General features: G+C 47.1%; 1 protein-coding gene across 2 annotated transcripts in view; it reads left to right on the forward strand.

Moving 5' to 3' along the window:
- The window catches only part of TMEM131 (transmembrane protein 131), a 109,129-nt gene that overhangs the window by 39,857 nt on the left and 49,134 nt on the right, over nt 1-20,138 (forward strand). For both annotated transcript variants that reach the window (XM_078602917.1, XM_078602918.1), the window contains exons 4-6: nt 6,718-6,786; nt 13,964-14,087; nt 16,560-16,676. In XM_078602917.1, the coding sequence (XP_078459043.1) occupies nt 6,718-6,786; nt 13,964-14,087; nt 16,560-16,676 (310 nt within the window). The remainder of the gene's footprint in view (nt 1-6,717; nt 6,787-13,963; nt 14,088-16,559; nt 16,677-20,138) is intronic.

The following is a 20,138-nucleotide window of genomic DNA, read 5'->3' on the forward strand; positions in this document are numbered from 1 at the left end:
ATGAGTGGGCTTGGGCAGGAAAATGTCACGAGAAGGGGGTGACGATGGACGATAATCGATAATAATATTAGAACGGCAGCCGAAGGAGTAGAATACGCCCGAGAGGATGTCCCAAATCGCGGAGATGGAGCGATGAAATCAGCTGTAATTAATTTGATTGTTCCAAATTAAGGTGGGTTGATGGCAGTGGCATATTGAGGCCCTTCGTCCAGCAGTGGATGATGCATGACCACTGGTGATGAAACCCACTTTTATTGACAGTATTTCTTTGACAATATGAAAGCGACTGGTTGAAAGGGTTTTGCCATTTTCATAACAACTTGTGACGTGTACATGGAGGAATGGACAGGCGATTGTAACATCTCCCAGGTATAGCACAAATAAGTATTTTCCCCGGTGAGTAATATTTTCTTTCCCCCTGCACCTACAATGAGCGCGTTTGGCCACGTACGGTGCTAAAGAAGTTCAACGTACACACAAACAAAGATACATGCAACGTAGCCTTACTATAAAAAATAAGCCGTGAGAGTTTGGTTAAACTGCTGCTGGTGACGATGATGGTTTTTGCCAAGAACAACAAAAACACTTGAGGAAGGCAAGGGGGGAATCCAACTCGACCGTACCTCCCTAACAATGACTTGAGATCTTCTTGGTTCTTTCGGTAAAGTCACGTAGAAGGCAAATAATAAAATTATAAAAATAAAACATAATAAAATAATTCTCACGACGTTTCGGCCACAACGCAAGCAGCCGTCTTCAGGTGGAGAACAGGTCTGTCGAGAAGGCAGAACAGACCTGTTCTCCACCTGAAAACGGCTGCTTGCGTTGTGGCCGAAACGTCGTGAGAATGATTTTATTATGTTTTGTTTATATTATTTTATTATTTTCCTTCTACGTGACTTTACCGAAAGAACCAAGAATATGAATCCCTGCAGTCACGAAAGCTTTAAATCGAAAAATTACTTGAGAGAGAACCCTGGTGAGGAGTGTGGTGCTGAGAGGTGTGGGGTCAGATTGGACGGACTGAGCTCAAGCCATGGGTCTGCCCTCTCTGTCCGGAGACCCGTTCAGAGACGACCCTTTTAATAAAATACAGTAAAACCTTGGATTGCGAGTAACTTGGTCTGCGAGTGTTTTGCAAGACGAGCAAAATTTTTTAATAAATAATAATTTGATAAACGAGCGAGGTCTTGCAATACGAGTCGTACCTGTATACGCTTTGTCTGCCGCGCGTCACGTGATCACAACTGATATAGGAGTGCTTTGATACACAAGTGCTTTGGATTACAAACACGTTTCCGTAACGAATTATGCTCGCAATCCAAGGTTTTTACTGTATAACGTTTCTACTGTCTCCCAATGTACAGTCACGAGCGGCTCTGTATTTTGCAACGCCACCAAACAGTTAGCCCGCGTCAATCGTCATTCCCGACCAGTGACATTCCTGCGCGCGCGCGCGGCGAATGGCGCGTGCTTCTGGCGTGTACGAGCGCGCCGCTGCGTCCGCTGGCGCGTGCTCGGTGGAGAGAAGCTGCGGTCCTCGAGCGGTAAATTTGCCGCGCCGTTATCGGACGGTCGGATTGTCGGCGCTCGCAAACTAACAACCCATTTCCTCACCCTCCCTCGCCCCCACCAAAGTTTTTTTTTTTTACAAGCTTACAACAGATACCAAATTCTGGGACCTCTTTTGCCAGAACGTAAATTTGAGGATAGGTTTTTCCCCTTTTTTCTGGCAACAAAACCGGTGTTAAGATGTTAAAACACCAGAAAAAAGGAGAACCTATTCTCGGATAACCAAATGATGTATCTCTAATTCAGTGTCTCTGATGACTCAACGTTCAGATATGAATGAATAATAATTGTACCTTTTCTCAAATTAGGGAAGTGGGTTTGGGCAGGATACGTCACGAGAATGGGTGATGGCCCATATGGTTAAGAATAATGAATTCGTGCAGGAGTTAGATGTATGATTTACATCGTGGGATTTTGAGAGAGACCTTTATCCAGCAGTCTATTGATCGTGGTGCAAGATTATGAAATAATAATTTCAGCCTTTTCTCAATCCACTACTGGATGAAGGCCCTCCCGTTTCCATGTCGGTCACGGGGGGCTGTTTAACAACGTTTGGCCACGCTGGACAGGTGAAGTGGGTGGTGGGTGGAGGGTGGTGCAGGGAAACCAGAATCGGTTCGGATAGCACTGTGCGCTAGCCACTGTGCCACCACTTCGCCTCCACATTTAAAAGTGTATGGATGTAATTGCACGCACTCCCACCGACTTATTTACTTCTCTACTTGTTTGATTCTTTATTTCTTTTGGGCTTTCGCCATATGTCACATCCATAATACAGGTTTTTTTTTTGGGTTAGATCGCATAAATATAAATGCGTCGTTGAAGCACAAATCTGGCTGCCGCCTGATGGTGCCGGTTGTAATTACTGGCGAAACAATAATTGCTCTCCAACACGCCTGTTTGCTGTACTAGTGACGAATTGGCATGTTCCGTTTACGTGACAAACCTTCCTAATTGGCTGTCGGGTGGTGGCAGGTTTAACGACATATTTATATTTACACGACCTAACCCAAAAATCCTGTATTATCGATGATATTCGTCGTGAAAGCCTATGCGTTGGACATGTGTCACATGTAAGTCATTAGTTAAATAAATACATTCTTACAATAACGCTCAAACGAAATCAATGTTCATGCCTGCTCTGTGGGTAATGAATGTTCGCTCTCTTTAATGTACGTGCCCTTGTGCGTCTCTGCTTGCCTGTGTGACTGTGTGTGTCTCTGCACTTGTATAATTGTGAGTGAGCGTTGGTATCGGCAATAAATTGTATGTCTATGCAGTGTCACAGCACTAAGCGATATTGGCCAAACTTCTAAATGCTGAAAACTTGGCTGCAAGTCACTTTGTTGGTGTTGCACTTATCGAACATCGATGTCACTGCAAAAACTTGGCAGGACCCTTCTGAAAAAGAGTCTTAAGACTCGGTCAGTCTCAAGTCGTCCGTTTACCTTTCCTGGGTAAAGGGACGTAATATGATATAACATTGATGGTGACCGCTTGACATCCAGCAGTGGATTGCTCACGGCCGATGAAAAATACGAGACAGATTGCCCGTATGTATTTTGTTTTAAGGGTAATGCAACAAAAGCTGAGAAGTGCACATAGACACGTGGAGAGGTTCACGCACGGAATTACTCTCAAAGACAGGAAGAGGAACCCGTGAAGTCATGAATATACACAAATTAGAAACGCCGTTGACTGTCAGTAAAAATAAGCGGGGGTTGGGCAGGACACGTCCACAGAAAGGATGATGGCTGGTGGTCAAGACTACTAAATATTCAGTTACAGGAAGGAGGAAACATGCCCGAAAGGACGTCTGCTGTGGAAAGAAAGAGATAAATTCAGCTCGTTTGCAGGTGCTAGATGGTCTGTTGTATCACAGGACCATGCGAGAGGGTGAGTCACGGCTTGGGGAGGCCTTCATTCAGCAGTGGATAGATCTAGGCTGCTGACGTTTATGATGATACAGAGTCCGGTTTTTCTTTTGTGGATCGGATATTTCATGCCATGCAAGCCTATGCAAATGAGTGTATTAACCTTACTGGGGCTTTCTACAGTTGAACAGAGCCTAAAGTGTGAGCCCTGCATGGTGTGTCAACACCAGCACTGGAGAGACAAAGGCGGTCAAGCATGCAATACACGGCTCCCACCACCCCCTCTCTCATGCGCCCTGAAAGTTTTCATAGCTCGATAACAGCGCATGGCCCCAAATGGTCTGCATGGCCAAACAGAAGCAATGTTATGTTTGTGCACCTTTTAACATGACTACATTTCAAATATTATGTGGGCGTGTGGAGGCGTGCTTGGGCCTGTGTGCCTTCACCTTTTGTTAGCGCATGTAACTACTCTACAGGGGAGGTATGGCAATGCACTGGTGCAGTTTCACTCGCGTATAATAAAAACGGGATGGAACGTTTGGCGTAGTGGTTGGCGCACCTCGCAATGAATCCGGCGAACTGCGTTCAATTCTCAGCCATGGGTAACAGCACGAGTGGGGAGAGATTGATGTCTGAACCAGTAGTCCTGGACCACTGCTGAACGACAAACCAAACCAACCAGCTTGGTGAAGTATAGGTACACCCCCCCCCCTCCTGCTGACTGAAATGTCGTGGGGGAAGCCCTTAATCCAGCAATGGATTGACTAATTCCATTCCATTATTGTAATTGAAGTCAACCGTACAACAATGCGAACCAAAACACATGTGCCAACCGCTCGCCAAAAAAAACCCAATATTTTACCAGGTAATGCCCCACTGAGCTACGGAGCTCTTTTTCAGAAGCAACCTTGGCCACAAATGATAGCCCAACGAAGTGGCTTATCACGTGGAAATTTATAGCAGCCAAATTCTCTAAATGCATGGTTCGGGTAAAACCGGAGCACCCGGAGAAAAATCCACGTGACCACGTGGAGAGCATGCAAACTCCAAATATGCAGTCGTCAGATGTGGGATCAAACCCACAAACTTCTGTATACCAGGCAAGGGAGTTAAAATCTCGCCACCGTGGAGCCTCAAAAAAGCGGCCCCTTAAAACAAACCCCATGTGAGCTCGCAGAGCAGGCAGCATGCCCAGGGTAAAGGTCGCTGGCTGGGGTCGCCTTTAGCGCGGCACCAATCCAAGCGGCCAAACCTTCGTCGAGGTGTTTTGGTAACGGAGATCGCTCCGTGCACCCACCTCTTCGCCGCTGGCCCGGTGACCTGTGACCTTCACTCTTGGCCGGAACCCTTGTAGCACACAAAATAGAAACCCGATGGACCAGCACGGTGACAATTCGTAATCCTCAGAGCCACACCGTCCAAGCAGTGGTGAGTGACGAGCAAAATAAATATATAACAAGAAAAAACTTGCTCAATGGCGGACACGTTCCTCAGATAGGCCCTGTGCTTTTGTGCGATTGTTATTGTTGTTGAATTCCCTGTGTTATTGGCCAGAGGGTCCTTTATGTGATGTCAGTGGGGGAGGTGGAGTAAAGTTATGCTGTCAGAAGGCTTTTTTTTATCCCCACGTGGAAATGTGCAACAACAGCGCAATATCAATGAATTAATCATAACACTAATTATTCAAGCGGTGCGTTAAAAATTGGATTTGTGCAGCGTCTCGATGCAACTGCGTGTCAAGCTGCTGCCGTGGTCCACAGGGTATCCAAAGTCCCATCACAGCAAGTGTGAACTCTGCTTCTTCGCACGGCAAATTTGAGTTGTAACTTTTACCTTTCCCTGTGAACCATCGGAGGGCCGCACTGGCCACAAACGACCTCAATAAATAACTCTGTTTGAGTCTGCCCTCCTTATCCCTCTTTGGGTGGAGCCATGACGCACTGACTCGCGAGGTTATTTCGTCGATCCAGCCACCCGAGTTTGATTCCTGACCATGGCTTGACATAAGTGGCGAGTGACATCTGAATGAGTCCTGGGCTGAGCCGCTTCACTAACCCCGCACTGACCTAAATACTGAAATACGGTCAAACAATTAATATAACCGACACGGCATGGGGAGGCATTCAACTAACAGTAGATTGGCAATAGGGCTGTAAATTATTCAACACATTCCTGCGGAGGGAGCTGGTAGGAACTTTGGGTTGCTCGGTCAATGGCCAGGGTCAACGGCGGCGTGGTGTATTCCGCAAATATGGCCGACTGTGAGGGCGGGCACAAGCCGGCGTGAGTAGGTTAAACGTTGAGTTTTATAAGGGCACCATGGGGTGACCCTACCTCTCCCCACCCAGCCCCACCCCTCCCACCCCCCACCCTCCCCTTCCCACCCCGCCCCACCTTCCCCTCCCAGCCCCTCCCTGCACGACGGACACAATAATCCCCTGTGGGCTGGTGTTACCAGGAGGTTCCTACCAGTATTATTCTGTCCTTAGAGTAAGTAATGCCAAGCTCGCTCCTATACTTGGAGTCGCATTTGTCACGAGCGTATGTCTCAATGTTGCGTTTCTCCACCACCCTATACCAATCCGTGCTTTAGAGTTCCGCAAGCCTTCTCTCGTCACACTGCCCATAATTGCCACGATACATTATCCATTCACCTGTTTTAAGTCGAACGAGGTCATTGCTGCAAGAATTCCGTGTTATTACACATGCTTGCATTTGTATTTTGTCACTTGTGTATGTATGGAACCGGCCGAACCACCTTCGCCGTCGTCGCTGCGACCTGAAACAGGAATGCCTCAACAGCGTGTGCTGATCTGTGTGGCCGACGCATCGCACGTGTGTCCCGAGCTCAGCCAGTAGAGTCAGGGGTGGGGCCATGACTGAGGCAACCTCTTTGGGCGGGCGTGGGCGTTGGCGCAGAGGTGGGGGGGGGAAGACACAAACAAAATATTTTTTTTCGCTTTTTCACGTGTCGCTCGGACGCTTGGCTTGTCGCTGCGAGCCTTGTCTTGCTAGCTCGGTCGCGCTCGCCAGGCGGACGGCTCGCTCGTCCCTCGTTGTACCCATGCGCGGTCCGAACGTCGACAGCGCCACACAGCAGGAGGCATTCGCCCGTCGGCAAGTTCGACGGCCGGAGCGAAGGACTTCAAGAAGGACAACGCTCGTTTACCGCGTGGCTCTTGGCCTGCGCGGGGCACGCCGACATGCGCGCGCCGTCGCTGTGCACGCTGCTTCTGAAAACGTTGGTCGCCGTGCCTGTGTTTTGCAGTGCGGGATGCAGTCGAGGGAGCAGCAGACCCATCCGGTTTGAGCCGCCCATGCTGGATTTTCACGAACAGTGAGTGTGCCACGTTTTTTTGGCGACGTGCGATCGTTTGCAGGTAGCAACATGGCGAAGTGTTGCTTGTGTAGCCGCCACCGCCGTGTAACCTGTAGCTACCGCACCACAAAACATGAACCTTGCACCCCGTGCGGAGTGACTCTAAAGCGCTCTCGCTGACTTTGTAATTATTATTCGGTCACTTACTTGGACCTTGATAGAAATACATTTTCACACTTTTTTGTTAAAAGACGTCAATGTTGAAATTGTTTATGGTCCACTTTTTTGGAAGTTTGGAATATCTTGGTGAATTTTGTTTCTGTGCGGTCCCACCATTTACCATCGTGACACCACCACCAAGTGTGGTTTGTTTGCCTTTGAAACCCATACGCAACGAGGGACATCGAGAAAAATATTCATTCAAGTCCACTGCACACAGCCTGCGACATGCCGTGGACATCACATCATTTTTAAGAGCTATCAAATGGCTGCAAATGAAGTGGGGACGCATCTATCTTCAGCGTTACTGGCCGTGGGTCTGAGACACGTGATTGGTTATGCTACATTTCTTCTAAACGTCGCTCAGTAGGTGTGCTTAAATCTGCTGTGGCTTTGACAGACGCACGCATGTATGCATATATGTTGAACTTCTTTTGCACAGTCGCCAACCGTGCTAATAGAAGGTACGGGAGTTTAAAGGTTGATATTGTTCAAGTTAGGGCCCTATTGGCCGCATCAAGCGTGAAATTGTACGAAAATTAAATACGCGAGTAGAATGGCGTTGGAGGGGAGGGGGGGACGTGTGGAAAAACGTAGGTGAAAATAAACACCACGATCTCAGACTAAACTTTATGCATTTTCTCCGACAAGCCACGCAGAACATAAAATATCAAATTTATATTTGCTTAAACGTCAGCCGTGCACGTGTTTAACTGGCCTAAGTGTATGATGCACCATTCACACCGTTAATAAATAATTTTCGGAAGTAATATTTACCCAGGAAAGCCTCGCCGAGTCTCTTAAGATTTCTGTTCGGGAGGGTTCTGCTTGGGGTGTTTGGCCAATCCTTTGAGTGTCTTTTGCATGGTGGAGGCAAACTGAAGTGCCCAGAGTAAACCCACAACTTCAAGAGGAGAACCCACGATCCCTGCACACATCTACTTGTGCAGCTCTTCTGTCAACCCATTGCTGGTTTTGTAGGCCTCCCCTCGCCACGTGCATGTCATTGGAACGAATTTACAATCCTGCACCATGCTTGTAGGTGCAGGTGGGAACACAGGGACGCGGGAGTCTAGTTGGGTAGAACACGCAGCCTGCCATGGCACCTCAGAAACTGGCACCACCTTGCCATGTGTCGGTAGGCGGCAACTCCCCCTACATGGAGACGCTCAAGATCATCGGGCAGTAGTGGCGGAGTTTCAGAATGTTATTTCGTTGCCGCTTCAGCAGGGTGCAGCCCGTTTTTTTGTTATCCCATTTGGCTGCACCAATGACGCCGACTCGATTTTACGAGCACGGCGGGGGGGGTAAGCGTGGCTGTGCTGGCCCGGTGTGACCTCGTTGGTGGAATACTGGTGGAAGGAGAGGGGGGGGGGAGCCAGCTCGTCCAGCCGTCGCCTAGGCCCCCCCCCCCCCCGGTGACCCACGCACGAGCGTGCGGCGTTCTCGCGTGGCACTCCCCCCTCACGCTCGGCATCCCAGCGTCTCCTTCTGAATTGTCTGGCATCGGTGTGGTCGTGGTCGCAGTGTTCGTTTTTGCTGCACAACCTCCGCACGTGGTGCAAAGACAACGATGCCCACCCCCCCCCCCGTTTCGCCTCAACAGACTGTTGGGGGCAAGCTCCCTTAGCGAGTAGCAACCTATGAAGGCCAGTATGACACACAAGGAGGGGTGGGTGCCCAACACCACGCCCGACCGCCTTTGTCTCCCCAGTGGCGATGTTTACACACAGCACCAGATACTCATTTGAGGCTGAGTCGACTTAGGGGAGGCCCAGGACCGGTTCAGATAATCTTCACTGGTGTTGGTGGCCGTGAGCGAAAATCGAACTTGGTTACCTGGTTTGTAGCGCAGCGCGCTAACCGATGCACTACGTGGTATCAAGACAAACACACGCACGCCCTCCCTTATTAATATTTCCACAAGCACATTGTATCGATGTGCGTTGCAGGCGTCACCTGGCAGATATGAAACGGACCCACTCGCATTGTTCGTACCGGCTGTAATTAGGTTATTGTAATTGACTTTGCTTCATAGTGGTGATTATAAATGTGTCAGTACAGATGGTGACATATCAGGTCAAGCGCTGGAAAACGCATGACGCCTTTTTTAAGGGCTTCAGTTAATGTTTTGCAAAGCTGACTTTCAAGCTCGAACTAAAATTCTCAACCAGTTTCTCAAAGCCACTGTTTCGCAAGCTGCAGGGTCGGGCAATATCTTAGCTGCAAGCATCAGTGATGAAGGCAGAATCTTGATGATCAAGCAAGATTTTTAAGCAACGTGCCCCCATGTCCACGCAACACCCACCACCGCCCCCCTCTCCAAATAACGGGAGATAAAAACAAAATGAGTTCCAACCCACAGGATTTTTTTTATGTTAAGCAAGTTACAACTCATTTGGGACATTGAAACTTGCCAAATTTTAGTGAAAGCGAGCAAACACAAACTTGCACACTGGCATGTGTGTGCACATGAGCACAGATACAGGCAATGATCCCCCATATAGCCTCACCTTACTTTTGGGTCAAGTGCACACACAAACACGCAGACGGCGCAACAATCGCCTCGTATCCATGATCACTGTCGTGACTCACCCGTGCTGGCCCAAGAACAGCCTGGGAACAGCCCAGGAACAACCCAGAAACAGCAGCTCGGCCGAGACTAGACCCCAAGCCGTGTATATATAAGCAGTGACGTTTACACGAACTTGGCCTCTCCTCCTCCATGCCGCTATCGTGAGGCGTGTGACGATGCATTGGTGAATCCGTTCTCAATGTGTTCTTATAGGAATCGTTTACCTACAGTTCATACAAATCATGTGCTTACGCTACTTTTCGGATACTGAAGCAGAATGAATAACCATACGAGTGAACCAGAAAAGTATGGCAATAACAAGACACAAAAATAATCAATTCTTATTAAATTGCAATTCAAATTAAATTGCATCCATAAATTTTCACGAATGCCTACCTCACACAAAACTAAACACAAACTGATTTTTGTGTTTGGTTTGTTCTACCCCCGCACCACCGATTATGACGGTTGGTACCGTACGTCGCGAAACAAGTTCTCAACGAACATTATACACCTCACCCTGGATCCAACATCAAGCCACCTCGTTCTAACCCCCACGGTTCTTGCTTGGAAAGCAATGCTCGTCTAAAAAAAAAACTAAGTTTGAATCGCAGGCTTGTTGGGTAAGACTCCTTCAATTTAAGAATATTATTGTGTTGTGGTTTATTTGGGGGGTTGGTGAGCGGTGTGGTGTGGTGCAGCATCTCGCACACACTGCACTCAGAACCTGCCAATTGGAGTTCAATCTCCAGTCCCGGCGAGCACCAGTGGAAAGTGATATTTAAACCAGTCCTCTCACCTTTCCACTCCCGCCCCCTCACACCAAATTCACCAGCATGATATAATGTGGTCAAACAACCCTGCCCATGACCGACACAACATGGGGGGGAGCCCTACATCCAGCAGTGCATTGGTTAAGGGCAATACATTATTTTATTTTTAACTTGTTTTTATGTGTATTCATATACTCCAGTAATTCTGTGTAGCATATAATGGGGCTTTTGTTTACACCATTAGTATTTGCACACACGTTTGTTTTCACGGGAGGTCTTGCGAGAGTGATATTAAATATAGCCCCTCGCTCGTTACTGTGCACGCGCTCTTGTGCGCTGTGAAATGAACGTGCGCTTGCACTTTGCGTGCATGCGGTAAGTAAATAAAAACGGGGGGCATCGAATCTCCGTCAGTTGTCGTCTCGGTAACACGCTTTTGTGTCCCCGCTATGAAATTAACCTACGCTTGCGCGACGGAGCCAGGTTCTATCGCATTAGAAAATAAATAGCCTGGATGCGACTTCGGTGGCATTTTGCAGGAAATAGTTTCCGAGACATTTCATACGGCGAGAGCTGTCCAGGGGGCTTGCCTCGCTGTCGTCGATACACAGCATCGTGTTGCAGTACACATTGGCGGACTTGGCGCGTTGAACCGCGTGTGCCCGAGTGTGCCCCCGCGTGTGCCCCCATGTGTACCCATATTGTGGGGAGCGGTAGTGTGATGGTTGGCGCGCTACGCTATGAAACCTGGCCACTGAGGTTCTGATTCACGTTCACGGCCAGCACCAGTAACGATTATCTGAACCTGTCATAGGCCTTGGTCTGGACATCTCTGAAACTACTGGACGTCTCTCAAAGGGTTTTATAGTTAATTGTATTCCTTCAGTATAAATACATATTCTAATTCTGCTAGGGTCGACTCAGTCTCAAATGAGTACCTGGTGCGGTGTCTAAACATCTCCACTGAGGAGGTAAAGGCAGCTGGGCGTTGGTTTTGGCCCCCCCCCCCTCGTGTGCCGTGCCGGCCTTCATTGGTGCTCGCTAACAGCACTTGCCCAAAAGCCTGTTAAGGCTATACTGGGGATCTTTGCTTTTGTGTCCACATTGCTAGTTTACTTGAATGCGGTGCTGTCGAGAGACGAATGACTAATTCGCCTTGAACGTCCTCGGTCTCGTCGGACGAGAAACAGGGTTGGGCCTGGTTGGTATATATATATCGTGGGAGATTGCCTGGGCTGTGAGGTAGCCAGGAGGTGGTAGGCAGCAGTACAGCTGTGGATTGCGTCCGTCTGTGCGGAACTTTTAAGTATTATCCCTTTGGGCACTCTGGCTTTCTTTGACATGCTAAACAGCTGTTAGCTGATTGAATCGTCTTCACATTCCAATGGAGAATGCTTCTGACAAAGTAGCATTGAGACTCGGGGAGAGGCTTTCCTGGTATTATTGTTATTCAATATTTAATGCCACAACAGTTTTGCGTAGCTTGACAGACCTACGTTTACTTTTCTTATTGATCAACTTCAGCAACCTCCATATAGTAGCGTGTCTTGTGTTTGAACATCGTAGCCAGTGCAACCATTTGTGGGTCGCTCGGATAGATGTTTTGGAAAGTGAAGAGTCAAGAAATATGTAGAGAAATTCTGAATGCAACCAAAATTTCAAAGACGCTTTGTAAATAGGGGGGGCGCGTGCACATTCGAAGGGATAAGGGATTTAAACACATTTTTTGTTATGTCTTGCTTGAGGGAAATGAGACAAATATGTGGTCGAAGGGCCATTTCTTGAAACCTATCATCATCCACCATGATCTGTCCACTGCTAGAGGAAGGCCTCCCAACCCGTCATGATCTCCTCAGCCTTGCGATGCAACGGTCGATGGAGCTCCTCCACTCGAGCGCATTTCATCACTCGTCCATCTCTGTGAAGGACATCTTCTTGGGCCTGCACCCTCATTGGTCTCGACCAACAGCCGTTACGTCCTCTCCCTTCCAGCGACATGTCCCTGCCCGAGCCAACTTACTTTTACGAACAGTTAAAGTGGCATCTTTAACTTGCCTATGACCAGCAATGCGTGTGTTCCTTTTCGTTGCAATTCTCAAAACGTTACATCTGGTGCTTGTTCCTCCCATTCATTAGCCACCATTCGTTAATAATAACGACCGGGCTAAGTTGCCAAGGCCTGCTGGGTAATCTAAAGTTGTCGTTTTTTTCCCCCAAGGACAATACAAACTTCGAATTTCACTTCTGGAGGCCCTGTGAGCAATGCCTCTGTGTTGCCGTTCGCCACAGTAACGGCAGGGCAAGGAATAGACGGAAAATTGCTTGTGCACGATGGCACTGTTTTTTTGGTAATTGGAGGGCATCCCAGCCCCTCTCGCTTAGCTCGCTCGGCCTAGCCACGCGACCTGAGCCGCTACCAAAAAACCCGGTGTCGTGTTTCGTGGGACACCTGCCTCCCTGTAACTCTATCTCAGCGTTCGTCCCCCCCCCCGTGCGTCCAGCGTGGACTAATCTCACTCGGCCCGTCTCACCCCGCTCTATCCCGCAGCGTTAAGTAGGTGATAACGAGCAAAACCTACTTGGTTTGTGCGTCCGCGCAAACGTTTGAGAGAAACTTATAAATCCCGCACCGCCTGCCGTAAGAGAGGTAATCCTTCACAATCCCGGGCTCGTGTAGATGTCAGAAGCTTGTCCTGAAATGATATCTGCCGAACACACATTGAAATGTGAGAGACTTGTGGCTCGTTTGGGGGGGGGGGGGGGGTGTCCTGTGTTTGTCTCGCATGCGACACGCCACGAGTTGGGTAACGTGGATTACCGTAGCGGCTCCTCCCGTATGTTTTCGCGCTGGACCGCATGTTGTTCCGCGTGATGCCTGACGTGATTTGATTTACGTGCTGGGAGCTTCTCCACGAACATGAAATGAGAAGCCTCCTCCAGCACGTGAAGCGAAACATTGGACAATGCCAAACACTACGAGCTACGACCCGACAACCAAGTCGTCGAGCTATACAGCACAAGATAAGAGAACCAACGCAGTGGCGGGGATTAATATTGGTTCATTGTTGGGGTGTCTGGTTCTATAAGTGGGAGAAATTAACTTAACTCGTACAAATAAAAGCCAATGTTCTCCTTAGCTGAGTCAACGTTAATTTAATCCAACATTTATTAAAATAAAATTAAGTACTTGCAAATGCGTGGCTTGTTATTGAGTGGGTTCATTTTCTTGAAGGACGTTGAAGAAACAGAAATTACATTTATTTACTTGGTAAAGCCTCACTGAGGCTCAATAACCATATTCACGAGGCACCTGCACTGGGATCTATGGCCAAATCCCATTCATGAATGTTCCGCACGTGGTATTAAACCAGACAAACATTTCATTTTTTCCACCCCATTGATTTTCCAAATGCTCGTCATTCAATTGAGAACCGCGCTTATTCCAACGGGAATATGTTGCGGGAAGATTTACAGATTTTCTTTTTCCCCCCGAGAGGGCTGCCTGAAACAAGCAAATGACGATCCTGGGAAAACCAGGACCCTGGAAATGCCACGTGCAGTGGCCACGCGCGTGAAACGCCGCCCTTGCTATCAACGCTTGTTGTCTCACCCCTGCTCTGCTTCACAGGCCGGTGGGCATGCCGAAGATGGAGACCGTTTTCCTGCACAACCCCAGCGCAGAGGAGACGATAACTTTATTATCAATATCGGCGACCACGTCACATTTCCACGCATCCTTTTTTCAAAATCGGGTGAGCGGGCACAAACATGCGTGTGCCTCAGTGCTGTGTGCGTATGTGCGTGCGCGCGTGTGCGTACATGTATTCACTTGTTTGTGGATCCGCATGTGTATGTGTGTACGTGTGTCTGTGTGTGTGTGTGCGCACACATAATGGTAAGCGGTAGTGTAGTGGTTAGCGCGCTGCACTACGAATAAGGCGACCTGAGTTAGATTTCCGTTCACGGCCTACATCGGCGACGAATATCTGAACCGATTCTGGGCTTCCCCGAGGTCGACTCATCCTTAACTGAATACCTGGAGCAGTGTGTAAACATCTGGGTTTGTCCCGTGATCTCCTGTCAGCGTGCCTTCGACACTTCACGTGGCCTCAAGGTGCACCTGACCTGGCACAGGCTAGGGTGATGTCACCATCACTAGTGGCGAATGGCGGTATTGCTATAGGTGTTTGCAGGTATCTGGGTGGAAAGTGGAAGCATAGTGGTCAGCTTGCTGTGCAGATAAACTGGCAAGCAGAGTTACATTTCCCGCCGCTACTAATGTCAGTGGTAAGTGTCGTCTAATCCTGTCCTAGGCCTCGACCAAGTTAACTCGGTTTTAAACGAGTACCTGGTGCGGTGTGTAAACAATTGCCAGTGGGGAGATGAAGACGACCTGGGTGCGGTTATGACTTCCACTAAGCCATCATTTGTCATGCTGGCCTTAATAGGTGCTCACTGACAGCATTTTTTACTTACAAGGCTTTCATGGAGAAGAACATCGTCTTTGTTATTGCGTGTTATCATTTGTTTGTATGTATGCGATTAAACTAACCTACCACTAAGATCTAAATGCCAGCCCTAAAAATGTGTTTATAGCTGCGTTAAAAAATTTATTTAGATGTTTCGATAATATTAATCATAACTTAAAGCTTTCGTGACTGCAGGAATTCTTATTCTTTTTGGGTCTTTCGGTAAAGTCACGTAGAACAAAAAAAAGACCCAAAGAATATTCATTCTTGCAGTCACGAAAGCTTTAAGTCAAGATTCATGGGCTCACTCTTGCACCCCTCTATATTCAAACGTTTTGCAGAAATACCCGTCTTACCTGTCTCGTGCAAATACCTCGCAGCAGCGTTCCGAGGAATCTGCCACGCTCACTTTTTACGTGATGCTATGTGTTTTGTGCCAAAAATAAATAATGCCTGTATTGGAGCAGATATTTAGCCTTGCTCCTACGTAGCAATTATTGTATACTGTTACCAAGAGCACATGTCATCCTATTAGCGTCGTAATGAATATTGATTAAATGTTCAATGTGATTGTATTATTTGAATTAGCACAACATAAATAGCTTTGTAAGCGCACTTGAGTGAGTATTCGGGACCTAATGATTATCCTCTTCCTCACGATTTAATGAATTGTCACGATTCAGGGTCACACGATTCATTGTCAGACTCGAGGGCAATTGTTTTTACCATTGTAGCAGCAGTTGCTGCGCTGTTAGCTGCAATTACAATTGAAAATGATACATTCACAATTGTAATTGACCATAGTTCTGAATTCGATTCAATTCCACAATTTTATTTTATGCTGTGACTGTAGGAGGCCACTTGAACTCATTGCATACTTCATGTATGATTAAAACAACATTTATTATTGTACATGCAATTTTATGCATGCATTATGAACTTCAGAATTAGCATCAATCTACACTCTAATGCATCGTTGCACCCACACGGTGTGACTAATGTTTTCTACCGTGGTTTCGACTCGATCTGATGATGGTATCTTTCTCTACGTGTACGCTCTGTGTGCCCGCGTGTGTTTGCCTGCCAGCGCCGGTCTGTTTATAACACAAGCGGCTCTAGGCTCTTATGGTTCTAAACTGAATTCTTTCACAGCCACATCACCCCTCACCACATGTCCTGCCAGCCTGAGCGCAGGTGGTTGTAAACACAATATGAAACTCCATTGGAACCTCCTTTGCCAGTAAAAAATATGATAATTGTTTTTTTACCCTTTTATCTGGCAACAAAACTGACATGTCATGTTTGCATAGACCACAATACCTGCAGTCATAATGCAAACAAAAAGCATAACTCTGATAATATATGCACTGTCCTTGAAGTTGATTGGTCCACACCCGAGACAGCTTTCCTTAGAGCCTAGTCTCACATGGTGTTGGACCAGATGACGCCAAAAGGCGTAATCTGGTCCAAAACCCACAACATTTACAATTTACAATTTGAGTTCGACGTTAACAACCAGCCTCATCAGACGACAGCCAGAGTCGTTTCGCTGGTAATTACAAGCGGCATGTTTTTGTTTACGTGACAAACATTGCTAATTGGCTGTATCAGGTGGTGGCGGGTTTAATGACTCATTTATATTGATTGACGCGATCTAACCCTCAAAAACATCTAAGTGATGATATTGGTTCGGCGAAAGCCAACATGTTAAACTGTTTGTTTGCTCGTTTGTTCGCTTGTGTGTGCGCGTTTTAGGTAATTCCGCCCGGAGGAAACACATCCTTCGAGGTGGTGTTCCTGGCGCGGGTCGTGGGGAACGTGGAAAACACACTTTTTATAAACACGTCCCGCCACGGGGTCTTCACCTACCAGGTGAGCGAGCCCCGCCGCCCGCTAACCAAGCCGTTTCGCGCAATCCGCCGGTTTATTGGTATGTTCGTATCCACGGTCAGGCACCGACACGCGTGCCCACGAGCCTCGTTTGGATGTTTCAAGTTGAGTTTGTTCAACCGGGCGAGAGCTCGGGAGACCAGGATGAAGTCTCATTGGCAAGAGCTACCCGAGTCACCGAAATGACGGAAGGAATGACAAAACAAAAACTAAAGTACAGCAACGGAGCAAACACAACTCAGAGTAGCAGTGTCAGAAGAGCACTTGATAATACTGTCAGAATCAGTGCTAAATAATAAGCGATGATAAAGATGGGGTTTTTTCCCTCTTCATGGGTGCTCGCTAACAGCACTTGCCCCAAAAGTCTGCTAAGGCAATACGGAGGTCTTTGCGAGTGTGTGTGTGTACGTACAATATTAAGATATTTCGTATAATGAACAGTTTTTATCCACAATGATTGTATCGTCCGCATAGCAAAAATATGGTTATATAATCATCGTTGCTTTTTGAAATTTTCTCAAAGATTTAATTAGGAAATAAAATATTTGAGATTGAATATTTTAGAGATAACAAACTCAGTCATGAAAGTTATATAAAAAAGGTATTATCCGTGAGATTAACCCTTGGGTAAAAGTTATTTGTATTCATTAATGTCATGGTAATTATATAATTTCTATAGTTCATTGAATTAGCTAATTGTTTCATGTGTAAGTGGAAGCAAGTGTGTTTATAAATGTTATCGTTTGTAAAGTTACAGTTATAAAATAAGCCTTATGGGAAGCTTACGTTGAGTTAGCCGCAGTTGAACAACTTTTTAGTCGGCTGTATTTGTACTGGAAGCACAGCACAGTATAATACAATAAAAAAAATCAAATACACTTACAAAGTTATGGGAAACAGATATCGTGATAGGCTTCGTATAATGAAATTTGACAACGTATTGTGAAAAAATTACATCGTTGCAACTCTATATTTAAACATTGAACACCCCCCCAAACGTCCTCCAGGTGTGTGGGAACAAGCTTGAGTTTGGGGGGGGGGGGGGGACAAGTAGCCACAGAGGGACCCATTTCGTGTCTAGCCAAGGGGGGCCAATGACGGCTCAGCATAGGGGGGGGGGGGAAAGGGATAGGGAGCAACAGGGCCATGTCTCTCCGCTCCGTTCCCACGCCCACGATCTCCCACAGGCCGAGGCGTCTGTGTTTGACCGTGGATCTCTGATAAATTATCGGTTCATCAGCAACGCTTGGATTATTATTTTTTTCCAGTCGAAAATAAAACTGCTAATTTATCAGCAATAATTACGAGTGCAAGGAACCGTACTTTTTTTTTTATTACTGTTGCTCAGGTTATTTACTCGTGCTAAAAACAGGTAAAACAAATCTGTATTGAATTCCATGAATAGTAACGCTGCACTGCAATTCCTTTATTTGATACCAGTTAAGAGCCTGATGAAAGTGGAAGTCTATATATGTTTAAGGGAGACCTGGGAGCAAGTGAATACATGAAAGCAGCAAGCAGGTTCTAGTCCATCCAGCAATTAAACTTCTCAGAATATTCTTATTTTTTGTGATTGAAACGCTTCTAATGGGGTGTTTAGTTTGGCGATCCACTTGATAGCTTTCCTGCGATGCTAAGTAGAGATAAGAGCTCCTTCCCACAACAGATCTTAGTGGGCGGGGACTTGTATCCACAAAAACGACAGAATGAAAATGCCATGACAGCGAAGGTAATTGCAAGCAAGGTCATCTTCAACGAGGTGAAGTTCAGTTCTAAATATTAGCAACATTTATAACAGCAAAGGTGTTCATTGAGTGCTAAAATTTAAATATAGTTAAAACATCATCTTTTTATAAGTGAATTATTCCTCGGAGTGATAACCATCAACAACAAAATCAATTGTGTAGAATCTTTAATAAAAACAAAACATCTAAACTGCTTGATTTCAGTAATATACGTGCAAATTACTTTTAATTTGCAAAAAAATCATTTTTGAGATTTGAGACGGCTGATGGTAATCACGTGCAAAGCCACGAGGAATGTAATATGGCCCCGATTGATTACACACACGGCAACAGCATGCTTACAAATACCCACTCACACCACGCCGTGCAGCCGTGTACGGTGCAGTCAACATTTCTGCTTTCCGCTTGGGCTAATTACAGTACGAACAAGACTGCCCTTCTTCCCTTGCGTGGTAGATGCACGTACGGATAAAACAAATCACGTTGAGGTTGTTTTTCCACAATACATTTCTGAAAGGAAATAACATTTCATCTGGAAGGCCCGTTGGTTTTCCAGATTAAATGCTTTTCTCGGTCGCGTTCATTTTTGCTCGTTCCATTCATCCATTTCCTTTATTAACGATGGTTCACGTACCTCAAACAACAAGGCACCCCTTTCATGATGAACATATGTCTCCTCGAAATGAACGTCTGTCCTCAACTTAATAGACTCTTCAGCAAAGTTTGGTCCCGTAATAAATTGTTCTCTCCCCCCTGCTGTTATTGTCGGAAGCCGTCAACAAATGTTGATGTTTTTAGACTCCAACCAGTGTACGTATTTTTAGCAGATTCTTTCAGCCCACAACTAAAAAAAGACACTTCGTTTGAACATTTGCTTGACACTACTGGGCCCTGCATTTGCCAGTACCAGTCAGTGGCTGCTCCTACCTGTAGCATGAAGGTATTTGCTTTGGCATTGGTTTCTGAAGTCACACCTTGCCGATGAGAGGGCTCTGTTAAGTGAAAAAACAAAGTTTCCCACATTCAATAAAACACTTCCCTCATCATTGTCGTCAATGCGGGTCTGTATTTATTCATGGGGCCCTTAATGGGGGGTACGGGGAAGAATATTATTCCCCAGTGAAACTAGAAAACGCCAGAGGTTGCAACCGGGTACCCGATACCCGTACCCTACCCGATACCCGGCTACCCGTACCCGGCCGGGTACGGGTACCCGTTTGCGACCCTGGTGCGGCTGGGTACGGGTAGACCGTGAGTCACTGGTGAGTAACTGTTTGTCACTCATTTCCCAACGTCTTTTCTCACAATTCAAGTTCCTAGAATCAACCCACCCGCGCCTGCAACATGGCTTCATCCCAGAGGTCGCAATCAGGTACCTACCCGGCCGGGTACGGGTAGGGTACGGGTACGGCCATGTACGGGTACGGGTACCCGTTTGCGACCCTGGTGCGGCCGGGTACGGGTAAGGAATCAAAACCCGTTTGCGACCTCTGGTCGTGGCGTAGGAATATATTTTTTGGTACGGCACGCGTCCCGTCTCCCCCCCACCCTCCTTTCCGGTTGCCTTGCCGCCCGGTGACGCCGGTGACACATTAACCCGGCACTGGGCCCTGACCTGGACTCTTCCCGCCGTGGTTGCGTATTCGCAAACGCAGTCCTGCTCCTCCGGCCGCGGTGTGTTGACATAACAGACGTAACA

Source organism: Lampetra planeri, chromosome 19 (genome assembly GCF_965212315.1).
Source record: "Lampetra planeri chromosome 19, kcLamPlan1.2.h2, whole genome shotgun sequence".
NCBI lineage: Eukaryota > Metazoa > Chordata > Hyperoartia > Petromyzontiformes > Petromyzontidae > Lampetra > Lampetra planeri.